Below are 20,832 nucleotides of genomic sequence, written 5' to 3'. Positions count from 1 at the left end.
GTGCCATTAGCATAGGTAGGTGGGGATGGGTGCCATTAGCATAGGTGGGTGGGGATGGGTGCCATTAGCATAGGTGGGTGGGGATGGGTCCCTGTAGCATAGGTGGGTGGGGATGGGTCCCTGTAGCATAGGTGGGTGGGGATGGGTGCCTGTAGCATAGGTGGGTGGGGATGGGTCCCTGTAGCATAGGTGGGTGGGGATGGGTCCCTGTAGCATAGGTGGGTGGGGATGGGTCCCTGTAGCATAGGTGGGTGGGGATGGGTCCCTGTAGCATAGGTGGGTGGGGATGGGTGCTCAATCACTTACCTCCCTCCAGCGGCGATGTCTGGTCTCCCCTCTCGCACTCGGAGCGCTCCGGCGGGCAGCACGATTGAATCAGGAAGGCAAGGCAGGCGTGCGTGCGTGCCCGGCGCCGCCCCCAGCCATGACGTCGCGTCATGGCCTCTTCAGCCGCGCCTCCTCTCTCCTTCCCTGCTTCCTATTGGCCAGCGGCTGGCAGCAGAAATCGATGGGACAGCTGCCAGCCGCAAAATGTGACGGGATGCGGCCAAGTGGCCGCGATCTACCAAATAGGCGGTCGCGATCTACCGGTAGATCGCGATCGACCTATTGGGCACCCCTGCTCTAAAGCAAGGGCGAATAGCAATGGGGAGAGAGGGCAACCCTGACGGGTTCCACGTTTGAGCTGAACAGGAGCGGATGATGCGCCAGGGATGTGGATCACAGTTGATGGGGAGTCATACAATGCTGAAACTGCTGTAATTATGGGGCCAGTTAGGCCAAAGCCTTCCAAAGCAGCGGTCAGATACTGCCAACCCACTGAATCGAATGCCTTGCTAATGTCTAAACCCAACATCATAAATCTAGAGTTTTTGAGTTCAGCATCCTGTAATATGTTAACAGCTAACCTAACATTATCAGAGCCTTGCCTACCTGGGATGAATCCAGTTTGAGTGGGAGCGACGAGACCGTGCACCATGGAGCCTAATCTAGTAGCCAGGATTTTAGCAAAAAGTTTGATGTCATTGTTAAGGATAGATATAGGTCTGAAACCTGCCGGGGTAGAGTGATCAGTATCCGGTTTAGGAATCAGGGTCATATTGGCCAATAGCATGTCTGAGGGGAGTTTTTCACCTTGGAGAACAGCATTAAACATTGAGGTCAGAGGGTGCAATAGTGTGTCAGCAAATTTTTTATAATATAAGGGTGAAAACCCGTCAGGGCCCGGGGCAGTAGAGGATTTAAGCAGCTTAATTGATGCTAATACTTCTATGGGGGTGATCGGAGCATTAAGAGTATGCAACTGATCTGGTGAAAGGGAGGGCAACTGCAGAGTATCCAACCATGCTTTAAGTTCCATATTGTTAGTTAATATATCGGTTCCTAGTAAATTTTTATAATAGTCCTCAAATATTTTTAAGACTTTGGGAGGTAGTACCTCCTCTCTGCCTCCAGGGCTTTTTAATTTATAGACATGTGGGGGTTTATAGTATTGGTTTAATTTACGTGCGAACTGAGTAGAAGGGTTATTGCCTCGGAGGAGGAACTTTGCTTTGGAAAACTTCAACGCTTTAGCATGAGAGTTATCTAGTATAGAGTTCAATTCGGTTCTTTTCAGATTAATTTCATGTAAAATTTCTCTAATTGTTGTGCCATAATGCCGTTTATATAGTAAATCTAGCTCGGCAGTTAGTACCTGAATTCTTTGTGATTTTAGTTTTTTTGCCCGTGCTGCTTTTGCCATAAAGATACCTCTCAGAACTGGTTTATGTGCTGCCCATCTTAGGATAGGGGAGGTGTTATCCTCATTATTAAACAAAAAATATTCCTCCAACTCTCCCACCACGGCTTGTCTATCTGAATCCTCAGCCAAAAGAGAGTCGTTAAGTCTCCAGTTGCCGGGATTGAAGGGTATGCCGAAACCAGTCAAGGAGGACTGAACCATATGATGGTCAGACCAGCTACAGGTGATAATATCCGTGGAGGTAGAGTTGGAGGCAATTATTGGGGACAAGTAAATATAGTCTAAGGCTAGGGCCACACTAGCTCCGGGTGCGGGACGCATCCGCGGTCCGGGCTCCGATTTTAAAAAACCGGAACGCAAACGGATCCGTGCTGCCTTTTTTGCAGCACACGTTCTGGATCCGTTTGCGTGTTTTTTGTTTTTTTTGCTAGAGGGGGTAGCAGCCAGGACGGGGGGCTGCGGGGAAAGCGGCGTCCAGGGGGGTCACACCGCCCCCCCCCCTTGCTCACCTGGGTGCCCCCCGTCCCCGCTCCCCCTCCAGCTCGCACATAATGTAATAAATTATACCTGAAGTTCGGCGAGCCGGGCACTTCCGCCCACACCGCTCGAGTCACTTCCTGCGATGCCGCCCTCTGTATTTCAGTGGGCGGCATCGCAGGAAGTGACTCGAGCGGTGTGGGCGGAAGTGCCCGGCTCGCCGAACTTCAGGTATAATTTATTACATTATGTGCGAGCTGGAGGGGGAGCGGGGACGGGGGGCACCCAGGTGAGCAAGGGGGGGGGGGGCGGTGTGACCCCCCTGGCCGCCGCTTTCCCCGCAGCCCCCCGTCATGGCTGCTACCCCCTCCAGCGTGGCGGCCCCATCCTTCACCAAGGGACACTGGAAACTGATCCGTTTCCAGTGTCCCAAAATGTCAGTGAAGAGGGAGGCCCGTTTCTCCATTGATTTTCACTACCCGTATGTGTATACGGGTCCGTGAAAAATGCTGCAAGTCCGGACTCTGCGTTCCGGGTTTAAAAACGTATTCCGCGGATCGCACGCGGTTACGTTTTTAACTTGAGTGTGTACTGTTCCTATTTTTAACATTGGTATCCGTGGCTCAGTTTTTTGTCCGGGACAAAAAACGTAGCTACGGATACGTTTTTAAAGCAAGTGTGAACTAGCCCTAAGCGGGCATAGGATTGGCGAGGGTGAGAAAAAAGGTATATTGCCTACAGCCGATGTTATGGGCTCTCCATATATCTATTACTTTATTTCTGGAAAGAAAGCTAGTAAGTTTTCTCGGGAAAGTTTGTGCGAAAGGGGATTGAACCGATCTATCCAGAAGTGGGTTAGCTACCGCGTTGAAGTCTCCTGCAACTATCAAGTGTGTTGAGGATAATCTATCCAGTTGGGATGATAAAAGTTGTAAGAAGGCAGTTTTAGAGGCATTGGGAGCATAACAGTTAATCAGTGTAACAGCTTTACCCTCCAGAATACCTTTAAGAATTAAGATTCTGCCCTCCGGGTCCATGAAGGAATCAATATGTGTAAATGAGACTGAGTTATGGAACACTATTGCAACTCCTCTAGCTTTTTTGGTAAATGAGGCATAATAGGCCTTGTTATATGCCCGGTGCAAAAAAGTGGGTGGTTTAGAGTAAATAAAATGCGTCTCTTGTAAAAACAAGACTGAGGCTTTCAGACTCTGATAATGTTGGAATGCTTTTCTACGTTTGACTGGCTCATTTAACCCCTGGACATTATGTGTTATCATATTGAACATTCTAGGCATGAGAGAACTGTAACGATGAAAAATACAGCATCTACACTTAGTGGCTCATGGTCTATATGAATAGACAGGACTTCTGTGGAATGAAAAGAGAGATTCGAATATCCTAAGATTGCAGGAACATAACTACTTAAACCAAACATATAAAACAGACATAAAATTAACATTATCTCTGGGCAATCACTCCTAACTGTCCCACGACTAGTAGGCCCAGAAACTCTCAGTGGCTTAACCCGGACCACACTGAGAGGGGGGGTAATACCCGTATCACTAAACCCAAATTGGGTAAAGAACAGTTAAAGTGGTGCAGCAGTGAAGGACCGTTTCCCTGCCATTTTAAGTATTAGAGCGCCAAGAGCGGGGAGAGTTGTTCAATGGTTGTTTACGATATTTCTCCAATTGGGCGAGAGTGACTTGTAGGCCTAGTGAGTTTAAAAGAGAAACTCCTTGCTCCAGTGTAGCTATGACGTGGATTTTGCCGTCACGGGAAAGTAAAAGCTTAGTGGGGAAACCCCACTTATACTGCAACTGTTGCTCTCTGAGAAAGGCTGTTAGAGGAGCCAGGGACCTGCGCCTTTGTAAAGTGAACTGCGACAAGTCAGTAAAGACTTTGATGTTGCTGTATGGAGCCGGAAGTTGCGAATTCTGGCGCATGTAAGAGGAAAAGGCATCTTTAACATGGTAAAACTGAAAGCATGCTATAGTATCTCTGGGAATCCTTTCAGGTAGAAAGGCGGGCTTAGGCAGTCTGTGAGCCCGTTCGATTGTGTATTCAATGCTGGAAAACTGAGGTACTGCTGACCTGACCATTTCTATCAAGTAGCTTTTCAATTGTGCGCTGTTTATCGATTCATCGATACCCCTAAATTTAAGATTACAGCGGCGATTACGGTCCTCTAGGTCAGCAATCTTCAACTGCGTAGCCTCATTAGCTGAGTCATGTCGTTCAAGCTCAGTGACAGTCTTATTGTGTTCCTCAATTAACATGGAGACACTGTCTTCAGTAAGTGACACACGAGCTCCCAGATCATCATGAAACTGTTGCATAGAATTTGCTATAGTCAGTATCTTGTTTGACATGGAGGTTTCCAGAGCAATCATCATATCCTTAAGAAAAGCACGGTCCACTGGCTGGTTGGAGTCAGGGATCTCTGCAAATGCACTGCTGTGGCCTATGACTGCTGTGAGAAGGGAGAGAGCTTCTGCCTGTGAGTCTGCCGGGCCTGACAGCCTGGGCTTAGATTTGGCTGGGCTAAGAAAGGTGGGGGAGGGTACCCCCTGTTCAGAAGACTCTGAGGCTGATGGACTGCGGGGCAGGGCCACATTGGATGCCTGCTTTGCGGGTATTTGTGAGGCCCCTCCGCGGCTGGATGCGGAATTTTGTACGCTTGCCGCCTGTTTATTGCTATGGGATGCGTTCGTCATGCGAACTGGCAATGCGGACTTACGCGTCCCGGAGGAGCCGGCGCCATCTTGCTCTCCATGCGGCCCAGACCTTCTCCGTTTGAACATGTCGGGGATGCGTTGTGGGCGCTGGGTATCCTGCTGTGAGGTGCTGGAGGCTTCCATCTCCTCCTCCGCTGGGGTTTGGGACTGAATTTCCCCGTCTGGCATGCTGTGTGATGTCGCTTTAGCTGGCTGGGATCAGGAGCTCTTCACACTGCTGCCATCTACGCTGAGCTCCGGCCACGCCCCCCCGAGAAGAGATTATTTCGATGTCTAGTGATCAGTGTGTGGAAGGGTGACCTCACCAGAGAGGACACCGATGTGGTGGTGAATGCAGCCAATGAAGACCTAAAGCATATTGGAGGATTGGCCCAGGCTCTGGCCAAAGCTGGAGGACCAGTCATTGAAGAGGACAGTCAAGATCACATTAAGAAATATGGCAAAGTACAGACTGGAGATATTGCAGTGACGCGTCCCGGCAATCTGCCGTGCAAATGTCTCATTCATGCCGTGGGGCCGATGTGGTCAAGTGGTATTGCTGACAGGTGTGAAGCTGAACTTTCTGAATGTATCAAGAATGTCTTAGAATATGTGGAGAAAAGCCAAGTGAATTCTGTGGCCATCCCGGCTGTGAGCTCCGGGATCTTCGGCTTTCCTCTCGAACTCTGTGCTGACGTCATTGTGAGAACCGTCCACTCTTTCATGTATAATACAACATCAAAACACCTGAAGGAGATCCGGCTGGTGAATAACGATGACAAAACTGTGGATGCCATGAAGAAGGCCTGTGAAACACATATTGGGCGAAGTGATGTCATCAGTGTTGCCCCTTCATCTTCTTCTAGCTCATCAGGGCCACACAGCTACAGCACAGGTAGTCATGTTCAGCCAAGTGGTGCCCACAGCGGATCCTCATCAGCTTCCTCCTACCAGACGAGGTCTCAGACTCACAAGTCTGCTCAGATGTCCTCAGAGAGACCACCTTCCATCTCAGTCCATGGCTTCACACTTCACCTGAAGCAAGGCCTCATCCAGGATCAGCAGGTAAGTCATCTTCCCGTCTGTCAGTCCTTCTTTCTTGTCTCTCATAACATGCTCATTCTAACAAGTTTATTACTTCGGGCCTCCAAGATTAAAAAGAGATATAAAATGCAGTACTTTGTAAGTAATTGCTTCCTTTTTCAAGCTCTGTCCTCTCACCCCCCCCCCCCCCCCTAACATTTCCCCCATATGCCTCAGTACTTTCGCTATGTGATTCATTTGCAGGCCCGACTAATAAGATTATAATAGTCAGGACCTTTGACCCAGAATAAATGGCCCCCATGCATGCACGGTAGACTCCTTTCAGAAACGCAGACAACACAGTCCGCCCACCTGTCCTGTCTCCTCACACAACCCTTCTGCCATGGCCCGGGGGGCGTGGCTTCACATGCACTGCTTGGAGTGCTGTGAGGAAGCCCCGGGCAGAAAGAGCGAGGACGGTGCCGTCTGTGCGTCTGAAAGGAGGCTACGACGCTTGAGAGAGGGCTGTTCATTCCGGGTCAAGTGTCCTGACTTTTTAGTCGAGACCTGTAAAGAGATCACAAAGCATGAAAACGGCAGATAACGGGGAGCGCACAGCCTGACAAAGGAGGCCATTGCTAACACAAGTATGTACTTCAGTTTTCATCATTTTTTTTAGTCTCAGGTGTCCAATAACTGCATTTTCATATTTCAACATTTAAAAGCTCCCGTAGCTGGAGAATATTTTCCATGCCTCTTGTCTCGCTGTAGTCTTTTCAGCCCAGACATAGACTGAGACTTCAGTGTATGATGACGATGGTAAATACGCACCTGTTTCAGATTTTCATGGTAGCTGAAGCGTCATGCTGGGCATACACAGTTCAATGCCCCCTTATCAATCGAGCCGCTGATGGCTCGATTGATAATTTCCGACAGGTCCGACGACGCGGCGGGTCGATACTGCGCTCGATCCCCGCGGGCAGACAATAGCGAGTAATCGAGCCGCCGATAAGGAAGCGCCTGCGCGGACGAGCAGGAATCGATCCGCGGGGACAAGCGGACACGCGGCGGGGGTCAATCCGTGTGTTCCCAGCATAAAACCTTTGACTTCTTTGGGCACTCTGCTGTTGAGATCTCTTCATTATCCCGCTCAGCATGCCTGCTGTACCCATTACCATGGGCTTCCACTTCCCCTGCCTATTCTTGTATCCCTCCAGTGGTGGGATCTCTGAGTTCCCAGCTTGTATATTTGCCACACCCATAACCAAGAGCTTGACTCTTGCATTTCCTGGGGACACAGCAGGACTCCCTTACCTCTGCCAGAAGCCCCAGGCAGCCTGACTTGTGGGAGGCAGATGCCTGCAAGTGTTGTATCCTAGTCTCATGTACATTATACATGTAACAGCTACAGTGCATCCGGAAAGTATTCAGAGTACATCACTTTTTGTTATGTTACAGCCTTATTCCAAAATGGATTACTTGAGGTTTTGGCAAATATATTAAACCCTAGCGAAAGACTAGCGGTTGCTAGAATTTGGTTCTTGTCTCCACCCACTTTTTTCTAGCCTTGACACAGTCATTTAGTGACCAAGTTTATGAAGTTTGGGGTCCTTGGCATTAATAATTAAAACTTTCCCATTGAAAGGAAAAAATCTGATTGGCTGTTTGCAGTGTTCTCTCCAGAATTTTTTTCCAGCGGGTGGTATGAAAAAGTAGCTGGGTGGGGTGAGAAAAGAGAATGCAGGACCGGTGCTTCTGTGAACTATGCTTACAGCACAGGAGGAGGTGAGCCGATGACAGCTGGGTGGTCACCAAAACTAGCCGGGTGGAGCACTCAGCTAAAAGAGCCTGAGGAGAACACTGAGTTTGTGACTCCGCCAACTTTTCAGGATTTGAACCATTTACCGTATTTTTCGGACCATAAGACGCTCCTTGGTTTAAAGGACAAAACCAGGGGAAATAAAAGATACTAAACCTGGTGCATCAATGGTGCAGTAGCATCTTGAGTATCTTCTCCCCCCTCCCCCAATTATTATGTCTCTGTGTCCCCTTGTATCTTTATTGTCTCCCTTGTGTCCTCATATGTGCCTCCCTCTGTCTCCTGTCCTTCTCCTTCCTGAGTCCTGTGTGTTCCCTGTCCTCTGTGTTCCCTATCCTGAGTGTCCCCTGGCCTGAGTCTTGTGTGCAGTGGCATGTCTGGGTTATATGGCACCTATGGCAAATATTGAAATGGTGCCTGCTCCCACCCCCACTAGTCAGAATTCCCTTCCCCTGTAAAAACAGCACTTGTCCCCTCAGCACATGACACCCCGGCTCCGCATCAGCATATGACAAACACCTCTATCCCCCCTACATGACACCCCGGCCCAGCATTAGCATATGACACACACCCCTATCCCACCCACATGACACCCGTCCCTCTATCCCCCCCAGCACATGACTCCCTGCCCCCCTACAGCAGATGACAACCCTGCCCTGTCTTTCCCTCATCTCCTCACCACATTGCCCTCCAGCACAGAACACCCCCCCCCCCAAACAGCACGACACCCCTCCCCCGGCGTACATTGGAAATCGGTGCCGGTAGACTTGGGCGCATGATACAGCAGTATATGGCTGATCCCGCTTCTGCACAAGTCCCGGCTGTGCTAATTACTATTCCCCCTCCAGGCCGCCATGGATAGTGGGGAATGTAATAATTCGGCTTCCAGCGATTGCTGGAGGCCAAATTATTGTGATTTTTAAGCAACTTCGGCTCCGTCTTCTGACAAAGCCGATGTTACTCACTGAGCGCCGCTATAGACTGATTGCCATTACAGTCTATGGCGGCACTGGCTGCACCCAAATCTAGCAGCGCTGAAAAGCTCTGCTCCACCTCCCTGTCCCTCCAGCATGTTGTTTTCCTCCGGCCTCATCCTCGGGAGAAGCATATGGCACCCATGGATGCCCGCCGGGGTAATGTGCGGCTCAGGAGTGAGGGACAAGTTGTACCTGGGAGGAGGGAGAAGCCGGATCGGACAGCGATCACAGCCCACACCGATGGGAGAGGGTAGAGAGTGGCAGAGCATCCGCTTATATCACTAATGCAGAAGTGAAGAGGGAGATGCTTCGGCAGCGTGCACGGACCCCCGAGTGGCTTTCCTATGGAGGATTACCACTACTCATTCCTGCTCTGTGGCCCTGTTATGCTGTAAGATGCAGCCTGTGGGTCAGCTGGGATGCTCTGCCACTCTCTACCCTCTCCCATCGGTGTGGGCTGTGATCGCTGTCCGATCCGGCTTCTCCCACCCAGGTACTACTTGTCCCTCACTCCTGAGCTGCACATTACCCCGGCGGGCATCCATGGGTGCCACAGCCTAAACACTCAGATGCTTTGGGATGCCCCTAAAGACACGGGAACAGAGGAGGGAACATGGGACAGCAGCCGGGACACAAGGAGACATGGTACAGCAGATGGGGGACAGGGGACAGACACCCGGCCAAAATTGTTGTTTTCGGACCAGAAGACACAGTGACTTGTTCCCCCCACTTTGGGGGGAGAAAAAGTGTGTCTTATGGTCCGAAAAATATGGTACATTTTCCCAGTGAGAAATTTTGTTTTTTTTTGGCTCCGCGCACTTTTTAGAACCTTGACACGCAGTCACTCAATGGCTACGTTTGTGAACTTTGAGATACTTGACATTAATATTGTGAGAATGGAAGCAGTTTAAATTTTTCCATTAAAAATGAACGGCTGAAATTTGATTGGCTATTTTATGCTCCGCCCACTTTCCCTGACTTTTTAACCTCGGTCACCAAGTGACCAACTGTGCCAAGTGTGGGGACTCTGGCTTTATTGCTGTGAGCGGACAAAAAAGTAGGGATAATAAAAATTGCACCCTGCAGAAAGAAAACACAGAGACAACAGGAGCCCACATGGTGCAGTATGTCACAGTACCAGAAGTATGTAAAATATGCGGATGGATTATACTCACAAAGGTGGGCTGCAGAAGGGCAGCCGACCACTAGAAGCAGGTGGAGATGTATAACCCCGACTCCACTCGGGTGACCAGACGGAGCTGGTGATGGTCGCACTCTTGGGAAAAAGCAAACCTCAAATGACCTACCAGTAAATTGGTCAAAGAGGGTTGATCCCCCTCCAAAAGGAGAGTGAAAGCACAGGATAAAGGGGAACGAGGCGCCCAGAGCAGATAAAATACGTTAAAAACAAATAAAATGAAAAAAGTGAGGTGGCTCACCTCAGAGAAGACAAATTCACGTGTTAATAGAATTTTATTGCACGGGCAACGCGTTTCGTGGGTGCATACCCACTTCCTCAGGCCAAATAGCAGCACCTACAATCATCAGACAAGGCGCTTAATGCCACAACACTAACAGCATATCAAAAACATAATTCTACCTTTAACAAATACTACAGACAACATTGTATAATGAGAATAAAAAAAATATTAAAAAAATAAAACATTTGTTTAAATGCTGTTAATTATTTATTTTTTTATATATTTTTTTTATTCTCATTATACAATGTTGTCTGTAGTATTTGTTAAAGGTAGAATTATGTTTTTGATATGCTGTTAGTGTTGTGGCATTAGGCGCCTTGTCTGATGATTGTAGGCACTGCTATTTGACCTGAGGAAGTGGGTATGCACCCACGAAACGCGTTGCCCGTGCAATAAAATTCTATTAATACATGAATTTGTCTTCACTGAGGTAGGCCACCTCCCTTTTTTCATTTTATTTGTTTTTAACGCATTTTATCTTCTCTGGGCGCCTCTTTCCCCTTTTATCTTATTGCTGTGAGAATGGCAGTCTTTTACATTTTTCCATTGAAATTAATGAGTGAAATCTGATTGGCTGTTTGTAGCTCCGCCCAGGTGTGCAGGGGGGACGTGAGACCCCCAGAACATATCATCCCAGGTAGTAAGGGATTTGTATATACAGTAAGTTTTGTTCAAATCGGTCAAGGGGTTTTCAAGTGATCGCAGCACATGCATACACATACAAACGTCTAATTTTATATACAGAAAAATGGATAAATCACATGTACATAAGTATTCATTGCCTTTGCTCACTACTTTGTCGATGCCCCTTTGGCAGCAATTACAGCCTCAAGTCATTTTGAATATGATGCCACAAGCTTGGCACACCTATCCTTGGCCAGTTTTGCCCATTCCTCTTTGCAGCACCTCTCAGGCTCCATCAGGTGGGAATGGGAATCGTCGGTGTAAGAGATCTCCAGAGATGTTCAATTGGATTCAAGTCTGGGCTCTGGCTGGGCCACTCAAGGACATTCAAAGAGTTGTCCTGAAGCCACTCCTTTGATACCTTGGCTGTGTGCTTAGGGTTGTTGTCCTGCTGAAAGATGAACCGTCACCCCAGTCTGAGTTCATGAACGCTCTGGAGCAGGTTTTTATCCAAATGTCTCTGTACTTTGCTGCATTCCTCTTTCCCTTTATCCTGACTAGTCTCCCGGTTTCTGCAGCTGAGAAACATCCCCACAACATGATGCTGCCACCACCATGCTTCACTGTAGGGAGGGTATTGGTCTGGTGATGAGCATTGCCTGGTTTCCTCCAAACGTGATGCCTGGCATTCATACCAAAGAGTTCAATCTTTTTCTCATCAGACCACAGAATTTTATTTCTCAAGGTTTGAGAGTCCTTCAGGTGCCTTTTGGTAAATTCCAAGTGGACTGCCATGTGCCTTTTACTGAGGAGTGGCTTCTGTCTGGCCACTCTACCATACAGGCGTGATTGGTGGATTGCTGCAGAGATGGTTGTCCTTCTGGAGGGTTTTGTCTCTCCACAGAGGACCTATGGAGCTCTGACAGAGTGATCATCGGGTTCTTGATCACCTCCCTGACTAAGGCCCCTCTCCCGATTGATCAGTTTAGATGGCCGTCCAGCTCTAGGATGAGTCCTTGTGGTTTTGAACTTCTTCGACTTACAGATGATGGAGGCCACTGTACTCATTGGGACCTTCAAAGCAGCAGAAAGTTTTCTGTAACCTTCCCAGATTTGTGCCTCAAGACAATCCTGTCCTGGATGTGTACAGACAATTCCTTTGACTTCATGCTTGGTTCGTGCTCTGACCTAAACTGTCAACTGTGGGATCTTATATATATATATATATATATATATATATATATATATATATATATATATATATATATATATATACCGTATATACTCGCATACAAGCCAAATTTTTGACCCCCAAAAAGTGGCCTAAAAGTGGGGGTCTCGGCTTGTATGCAAGTCATCTTCTCCCAGGTGCTGTGTCCATGCCCTCCATTGTTTCTCTGCCCCCTCCTTTGCAACATGGTGAATATGACACAGTGATAGTATGACTGCTGACCTGCTGGTGCCTTCAGTGGAGCAGAGAGAGAAACTGCATCATGGGCAATGCTGACCTGCTGTGGCTTCGGTAGAGCGGAGAGAACAGCGGCGTCATGTGCTATGCCAGGGATCCCCTTACTTCTCTGTCCACCGGCACGTGCACTGCTGGGGATCCACTTCTGTCCCACACTCTGTGTTTGCATCAGTTCCGGGCATTCCCTTGACTATCTGTTCTGCTCGCTGTGTCTCAAATCTGACGCCATCTAGTGGCGCATTAAAACACAACAAGCAGAACAGAGCGGCAAGGAAATGCCCAGCACTGAAGCGGACACGGCGAGCGAGACAGAAATGCAAAGGGATCCCCGACAATGAACCTGACGGAACAGAGGAGCAAGGAAATCCCTGGCATAATACATGACGGCGCTGCTCTCTCTGCTAGAACGAAGCCACCAGCAGATCAGCATTGTCCGTGATGCCCAGAATTGCACGTGATGCGGAACAGAGAGGCAAGCGGATGCCCGGAAAAGCACATGGCGCCGCTGCTCTCTCCGCTCTACTAAAGCCACCAGCAGATCAGCATTGTCCGTGATGCCCAGAAGTGCACGTGATGCGGAACAGAGAGGCAAGCGGATCCCCGGAAAAGCACATGGCGCCGCTGCTCTCTCCGCTCTACTAAAGCCACCAGCAGATCAGCATTGTCCCTGATGTTGCTGCTCCACTCCACCGAAGCCACCAGAAGATCAGCATTGCATGTGACAGCACTGCTCTCTCCACTCCACCAAAGCCACCAGCAGGTCAGCAGTCATATTATCACTGTGCCTTTCTCATGATATTCCACAGGAGGGGGGTCCACGGACACAGCTGGGGGCAATAGGGTCACGTGTCCTCATACTGCTGACACGAAGGGAGGGGAGCTGCCCCATACTGGGGGAACATCTGGTTTTGGGAAGGAAAGCTGCCGAATACTGGGGGAACATCAGCCTATTTATATTGGGGAGACGGATGCCTCACACTGGGGGTACATCTGGCATTTTTATTGTGTAGAGGCTACACGGGGGAGGGGGGCTTATATGCAGGCCAATCACTTTTTCCTGTTTTTTAAAGTGAAAAGTGGGTACCTCGGCTTATATGCGGTTCGGCTTATATGCGAGTATATACGGTAGGTGTGTGCCTTTCCAAATCATGTCCAATCAATTGAATTTACCACAGGTTGACTCCAGTTAAGCTGTAGAAACATCTCAAGAATGATCAGGGGAACAGGATGCACCTGAGGTCAATTTTGAGCTTCATGGCAAAGGCTGTTAATACTTATTTACATGTGTTTTCTCAATTTTTCTACTTTTAATACATTTTCTACTTTTTTCTTTTTAATAAATGTTCTACTTTTATATAAATTTTAATAAATTAACAGTTTAAATAGGAGAGAGAGACAAAAAAATAAAGTGTGGGTTTAATGTAAAATAGAACTGTTTACATTAAGCAATAATGCCAAACACCAACCCCGAAAAAAGTGTACCAGGGAAAAGGATCCGACACTCTAGTCTAAAAGACAAGCCCTCTAGGTACATATTAAAGCTGTATGAACTTTATTAATAAAACAATATAAGTATAAAACGGACACCACTGTCGTGGGTGGTCCCCTGTGCATTCCCTCAAATAGGGGCCTCAACCCTCTAAAGCAAACTCTGGGGTTCCTGGCTTATCCCCTTCCACTTATATAGTCTCAAAAGGTGGGTGTAGCTATACCACAGAAGGGTGAGAAATTGACTGGACGTAGGTGAGGATGGAGGGTGCAGCCCTGACCAAACATAGGTAAGACAGGCTGACAATCAGTGGCAGGCCCACAAAGTATTACCTCACACCAACATCCGATCAATACATAATGGGTAAAAAACATAGAGGTGCTAACAAAAGTGAATGGTGCTGTACATAAACCTTAATATGACCACATATCACCCAAAAGGGCTTCCTCAGAAGGTGCTATACATATATACAAATCCACATAACATACACATATAACAACTTAAAAATATATCTCGCATCCGCCCTTTCTCACTCAAGACACAACTAAACTGTTAATACATGCTCTCATAATTTCTCGTCTGGACTACTGCAACATACTACTTTGTGGACTACCTTCTAACAAACTGGCCCCGCTCCAGTCGGTACTGAACTCAGCTGCTCGTCTCATTCATCTTTCTTCTCGATCTTCCTCTGCTGCTCCTCTCTGTCAAGCTCTTCACTGGCTGCCAATTAACCAGAGGATCCAGTTCAGACTCCTAACCCTAATCTACAAGCTCTCCACAATCTCTCTCCCCGGTACATATCATCACTCATTTCCAGATACAAACCCAACCGCAATCTCAGATCGGCACATGATCTTCTGTTGTCCTCCTCTAGAATCAACTCCTCACATTCACGTTTACAAGATTTTGCATGCACTGCACCCCTCCTCTGGAATCCCCTCCCACAACACATCTGTCACTCGCCAACCTTTGTTACCTTTAAACGCACTGTAAAAACACACTTGTTCCGACAAGCATATGCGCTACCCTAGGCCACTTCCCTTTGTCCTAAGACCAAATTGCACTCCTACTAGGTATCCTAAAACACAAAGGCTTCAATTCATCAAAGGGTGTTCGATAACAAAACCCCAGTCCTTAAAATATCGCATTCGGTATTTTACACTTCACTGTGCTAATTCATCAATATTTTCCCATGTGTGGTAGAGGTTCGTTAAGTTACCGAACTACTAGGCTTCAATTCATCAAAGGCTGTTGGATAACAGCAGAGTGGTGCAGAGCAGCTTGGAATGTCTCTGTGTTGTTACAAGCTGATAACAATAGAAGGCATCCAGACATCCCTTTACCTGTAAGGACAGGGGAGAGCTGGAGATAATCACCGAATGTGTTAGCGAATGTGGGAACCTTGATGAATTAGCACAAGTCGGTAATTTATCTCATTGCTCTGTCATTTCAGCTTCTCATTCGGTAACAGCTTTGATGAATTAACATTTTCTAAAGTGCTCCGTTAAGTCAGCTGTTTTCAGCATTACCGAATGCGGTAATGCTTGATGAATTGAAGCCAAAGCCTCTATATATTTGTTGCATACTACCCCTCCTCTTGTTTCCCCCCATTCCCTTTAGATTGTAAGCTCACAAGGGCAGGGCTCTCTTTCCCTTTTGTGTCTTGGAAATCATTATACATTTTATTAATCACTAGCTGATTGCCCGGCGTTGCCCGTGTATGTATTTGCCTGGTGTTGGCTCCGCCTACTTTTTCTAACCCTAACACACAATTACTCACTGACCAAGTTTGTGAGCTTTGGTGTCAATAATCTGCATTGAAATGAAACAAATCTGATTGGCTGTGTGTGGCTCCACCCCTTTTTCAGAATTTGAACCCCAGTCACCCAATAACCAACTGTACCAGGTTTATGGCCTGTGCCATTAACAGTTCAAGAATGGTAGCAATTAAATATTCCCCTTGAAAAGCAACAGGTTAAGGTTGATTCACTTTTGTAGGCTCCACCCACTTTTCTGAATATTAATCCCAGTCACCCAGTGACCAACTGTTCAAAGTTTAAAAACCCTGCCATTAACAGAATGGCTGCAGTTTACATTTTCCCAGTGAAAGTTGTAATTGTCTCCACCCACTGATGACCTGGCATTGCCCGGGTATGTATTTGACTGGTGTTGGCTCCGCCCATTTTCTAACCCCGACACACAAACACTCAATGACCAAGTTTGTGAGCTTTGGGGTCCTTGGCATCAATAATTTGTATATTCCCATAGAAATTAAACAAATCAGGCTGTTTGTGGCTCCACTCCTCTCCAGCATTTGAACCCCAGTCACCCAATGACCAACTGTAGCAGGTTTGAGGCATCTGCTATTAACAGTGTAAAAATGGCAGCAATTTAAATAATCCACTTGAAAATCAACAGGTGAATTTTGATTGGCCATTATAGGCTCCACCCACTTCCCCTGAATATTAATCTCAGTCACTCAGTGATCATCTGGGCAAAGATTGGGAACATTGAAATAAACAGTGTAAGAAGGGCTGCAGTTTACACTTTCTCAGTGTAATTTGTTTTGGCTCCGCCCACTTTTTGTAACCTGGACACAAAGTCACTACTCAATGCCCAAGGTTGTGAGTTTTGGGGTCCTTGGCAACAATAATTTGTATTTTCCCATGAAATGAAACAAATCTGATTCACTGTTTGTGGCTCTGTCCCCTTTTCTGAATTTGAACCTCAGTGACCCAATGACCGACTCTACCAGGTTTGAGGCTTGTGCCATTAACAGTTCAAGAATGGCAGCAATTTTAATATTCTCCTTGAAAAGTGACATGTGATTTTTGATTGGCATTTTTAGGCTCCACCCACTTTTCTGAATATTAATACCAGCCACCCAATAACCAGCTATGCTAAGTTTCAGAACCCTGCCATTAACAGTAAAGAAGGGCTGCAGTATACAATTTCCCAGAAAAATCTGTTTTTAACTCCACCCACTTTTTGTAACCTTGACACACAGTCACTACTCAATGACCAAGTTTGTGAGCTTTTGGGTTCCTGGCATCAAAATTGTGCTAATGGAAGCAGTTTATCCAGCAAAGAAATCTGGCTGTTTTTGGCTCTGACCCTTTACTGAATTTGAACCCCAAACACTTAACGACCGACTGTAGCAGGTTTTAGGCCTCTGCTATTAACAGTGTGAGAATGGCTGCAATTTCAATATTCCCCTTGAAAATCAATAGGTGAATTTTGATTGGCTCTTGTAGGCGCCACCTACTTTTCCGAATATTAATCCTAGTCACCCAGTGACCAACTGTGTGAAGTTTGAGAACCCTGCCATTAACAGTGTAAGAAAAGCTGCAGTTTACATTTCCCCATGTAAAAAGTTAGTTGTTTTTGGCTCCACCCACTATTTCTAATCTTGACATACAGTCACTTACTGACCAAGTTTATGAGCTTTGGGGTCTTTGGCATCAATAAGTTGCATTTTACCATTGAAATTAAACAAATCTGATTGGCTGTTTTTGGCCCGCTCCCTTCAGAATTTAAACCCCAGTCTCCCAGTGACTGACTGTAGCAGATGTTAGGCCTCTGCCATTAAGAGTGCATGAATGGCAGCAATGTAAATATTCCCCTTGTAAATCAAAATGTGAATTTTGATTGGCTGCTGTAGGCTCCACCCACTTTTCTGAATATTAGTCCCAGTCACCCAGAGGCCAACTGTGTCACGTTTGAGAACCCTGCCAATAACAGAATGGCTGAAATAAATCTAACAAATCTGATTGGCTGTTTGTGGCTCCACCCCTTTAGTGAATTTGGACCCCAGTCACCCAATGACTGACTGTATCAAGTTTGAGGCCTCTGCCACTAACAGTGTAAGAATGGTAGCAATGTGAATATTCCCCTTGAAAATCAATAGGTACATTTTGATTGGCTGTTGTAGGCTCCACCCACATTTCTGAATATTCATCCCAGTCACCCAGTGGCCAATTGTTTAAAGTTTGGGAACCCTGCAATGTAAAAAATGAAGTTGTTGGCCCCGCCCACTTTTTCTAACCTTGACATACAGTCACTCAATTATCAAGTTTATCAGCTTTGGGGTCCTTGGTATCAATACTTTGTATATTCCCATTGAAAAATAAACAAATCTGGCTGTTTGTGGCTCCGCCCCCTTCCTGAATTTGGACCCTAGTCACCCAGTGACCAACTGTACCAGGTTTGAGGCATCTGCTTTTAACAGTATAAGAGAATGGTAGCAGATGAAATATTCCCTTTGAAAATCAAAAGGTGAATTTTTATTGGCTGTTGTAGGCTCCACTCACCTTCCAAAATCTTAATCTGTCACCCAATGACCAACTGTGCAAAGTTTGAGAACCCTGCCATTAACGGTGTAAGAATGGCTGCAGTTTATATTTTCCCAGTAAAAGTTGTTTTGGCTTCGCCCACTTTTTGTAACCTTGACACACAGTCACTCAATGACCAAGTTTGTGAGCTGTCAGGTTCCTGGCATCAAAAATGTGTGAATGGAAGCAGTTTATCCACCAAGGAAATCTGATTGGCTGTATGTGGCCCCGCCCCTTTAGTGAATTTGGACCCCAGTCACCCAATGACCGACTGTAGCAAGTTTGAAGCCTCTGCCATTAAAAGTGTAAGAATAGCAGCAGTTTAAATATTCCCCTTGAAAATCAACAGGTGAATTTTGATTGGCTGTTGTAGGCTCCACCCATTTTCTTGAATCTTAATCACATTCACCCAGTGACCAACTGTGTCAAGTTTGAGAACTCTGTGATTAACAGTCTAAGAATGGCTGCAGTTTACATTTTCCCATTGAAAATGAACAGCTGAAATTTGATTGGCTGTTTTATGCTCCGCCCACTTTTCCTGGATTTGTAACCTCGGTCCCCAAGTGACCAACTGTGCCAAGTGTGGGGACACTGGCTTGATTACTGTGAGAATGGCAGCCTTTTACATTTTTTCCATTGACTTGAATGGGTGGAATCTGATTTGCAGTTTGTAGCTCCGCCCAGGTGTGCAGGGGGGCCGCGAGACCCCCAGAACATATCATCCCAGGTAGTAAGGGATCTGTATACCAAGTTTCGTTCAAATCGGTCAAGCCGTTTTCGCGTGATCGCGGCACATACACACACACACACACACACACACACACATACATACATCCGATTTTATATATATAGATGTTACTTTTATCACTGTCATTACCAATTCTATAATTTGTATCATGTTTGTATTTTGTCACTAATTATGTATCTTGTATATTGGTGTACACCATTGTCTGTATTATGTACCCCATGTTTGTTTCCTACTTTGTACAGCGCCACGGAATATGTTGCCTCCCATCATATATAGCCCAAGTCGGCTGCGTTTTGATTTTATTAAAATTGCAAACGCGCTACATGGACCATTTTCTGAGCGTTTTTGCCTAAATGGCAGGTCTAGGGAAATCAGCAAACGCTTGAAAAAGCACTTTGTATAGCGATTTCCCCAGCGCTTTCATGAATAAATACATTGTATTTATTCATTACTGGGTTAAACAGTTCACTTCCTGACCGACGTCAGAAAGTGAATCAACAGTCGCTCTGCAAAAGCGCTTTTCTAGGCCGAAATCGCTCTGAAAGCGCTTCTAAAAGCGCTTTAAGAATCGCCCCATATATCGCCAGTGCTTGTGATAGCGCTGGCGATTTATAATGTGAATAAAGCCTAAGAGCATGTTTACTTCCAGTGTAATCAAGATACAGAACATGAGACGCTTTCAGTATTACCTATGGGGCAGTGTCCCAACTGACGTCTCACCACATTTTCTGTTCAACTGAACCATCTCCACTACCGGCAGAAAGGTAAATATTTCAAAAGCAAGGACAGGCAACTATAACAATAAAACAAAACAACACCAACAACAACAAAAACAGGCAGAATTTTAACCCATCATAATCTTCTCTCTAACATAAAGAAAAGTTTGAGCGATTGTGATACTTTGATAGTTTTTGGAAGACTGTACATTTAATACAAACCAGATTAGGAACAAATAAGATAAGATAAGGAAATTTGCAATAGTTCAGCTATAAGTGAACATTTGTGGTTACCATATCACAGAACAGGGGAGGAAAAAAAACAACAACCAGCATGCACTGCAACTCCTCTTTTGTGGCAGATGCACCAAATTAGAGCCAGGGGACCTTGTAAATGAAATTCTATTGAGAAGAAAATTAAGAGTGACTTTTAACTTTTGAATCGCATCCTTATTATTTGTTTACCAGAAAAAAATAGAAAATTGATTTTTTTATTTTATGCCTGACAGTTACTACAGTTACCACTTCACCACTGAGGGGTTTTCCCCTTATGGACCAGAGCAATTTTCACATTTCAGCGCTCCTCCCATTCATTCGCCAATAACTTTATCACTACTTATCACACCTACATGATCTATACACTGTTTTTATCTCCACCAATCAGGATTTCTTTGGGTGGTACTTTTTGCTAAGAAATATTTTAATTTATAGGTGTCTCTGCGCCTGTTAGTCCTTGGGCGGATGGTCCTGTAGCGTCGTCCCGAGGGAAGCAGCTTAAAGAAGCGGCAGCCTGGGTGGGATGGGTCCTGGGAGATCCTGTTAGCCCTTGTCTTCATTCTAGTGGTGTAGAGGAGGTCAAGAGGTGGCAGAGGAGAGCCAATGGTCCTTTCCGCTGAGCTGATTCTCTGAAGCTTATACTTATCACTGGTGGTTGCTCTTGCGTACCACACAATAATGGAGGAGCAGAGGGTAGTTTCAATAGTGGCAGTGTAGAAGCTGGACAGCAGCTCCTGAGGCATACCAAATTTTTTCAATTGGCGCAGGAAAAATAGTCTCTGCCGAGCCTTCTTCTGGATTTTGGTGGTATTCTGCGCCCATCTTAGGTCGCTCGTTAGAGTTGTTCCCAGGAACCTGACGCTAGAGACCCTGGACACTTCAATCTCATTGATAAGAATTGGTTGTTGTGTGTGGGGGTGTCTCCTGAAGTCTAAG

The 20,832-nt window shown here is 46.4% G+C and overlaps 2 protein-coding genes across 2 annotated transcripts in view; both read left to right on the top strand.

Moving 5' to 3' along the window:
• The window catches only part of LOC137525257 (protein mono-ADP-ribosyltransferase PARP9-like), a 193,677-nt gene that overhangs the window by 31,766 nt on the left and 141,079 nt on the right, over nt 1-20,832 (top strand). The gene's annotated exons all lie outside the window — the stretch shown is intronic.
• Nucleotides 4,999-7,467, top strand: LOC137525304 (macro domain-containing protein LMOf2365_2748-like). The gene is made up of 3 exons (XM_068246358.1): nt 4,999-5,063; nt 5,151-6,006; nt 7,423-7,467. The coding sequence occupies exons 1-3, from the start codon at nt 4,999-5,001 to the stop codon at nt 7,465-7,467; spliced, it is 966 nt and encodes a 321-aa protein (XP_068102459.1).

Source organism: Hyperolius riggenbachi, chromosome 7, assembly GCF_040937935.1.
Source record: "Hyperolius riggenbachi isolate aHypRig1 chromosome 7, aHypRig1.pri, whole genome shotgun sequence".
Lineage (NCBI taxonomy): Eukaryota > Metazoa > Chordata > Amphibia > Anura > Hyperoliidae > Hyperolius > Hyperolius riggenbachi.
This window is presented reverse-complemented; position numbering and strand designations above follow the sequence as displayed.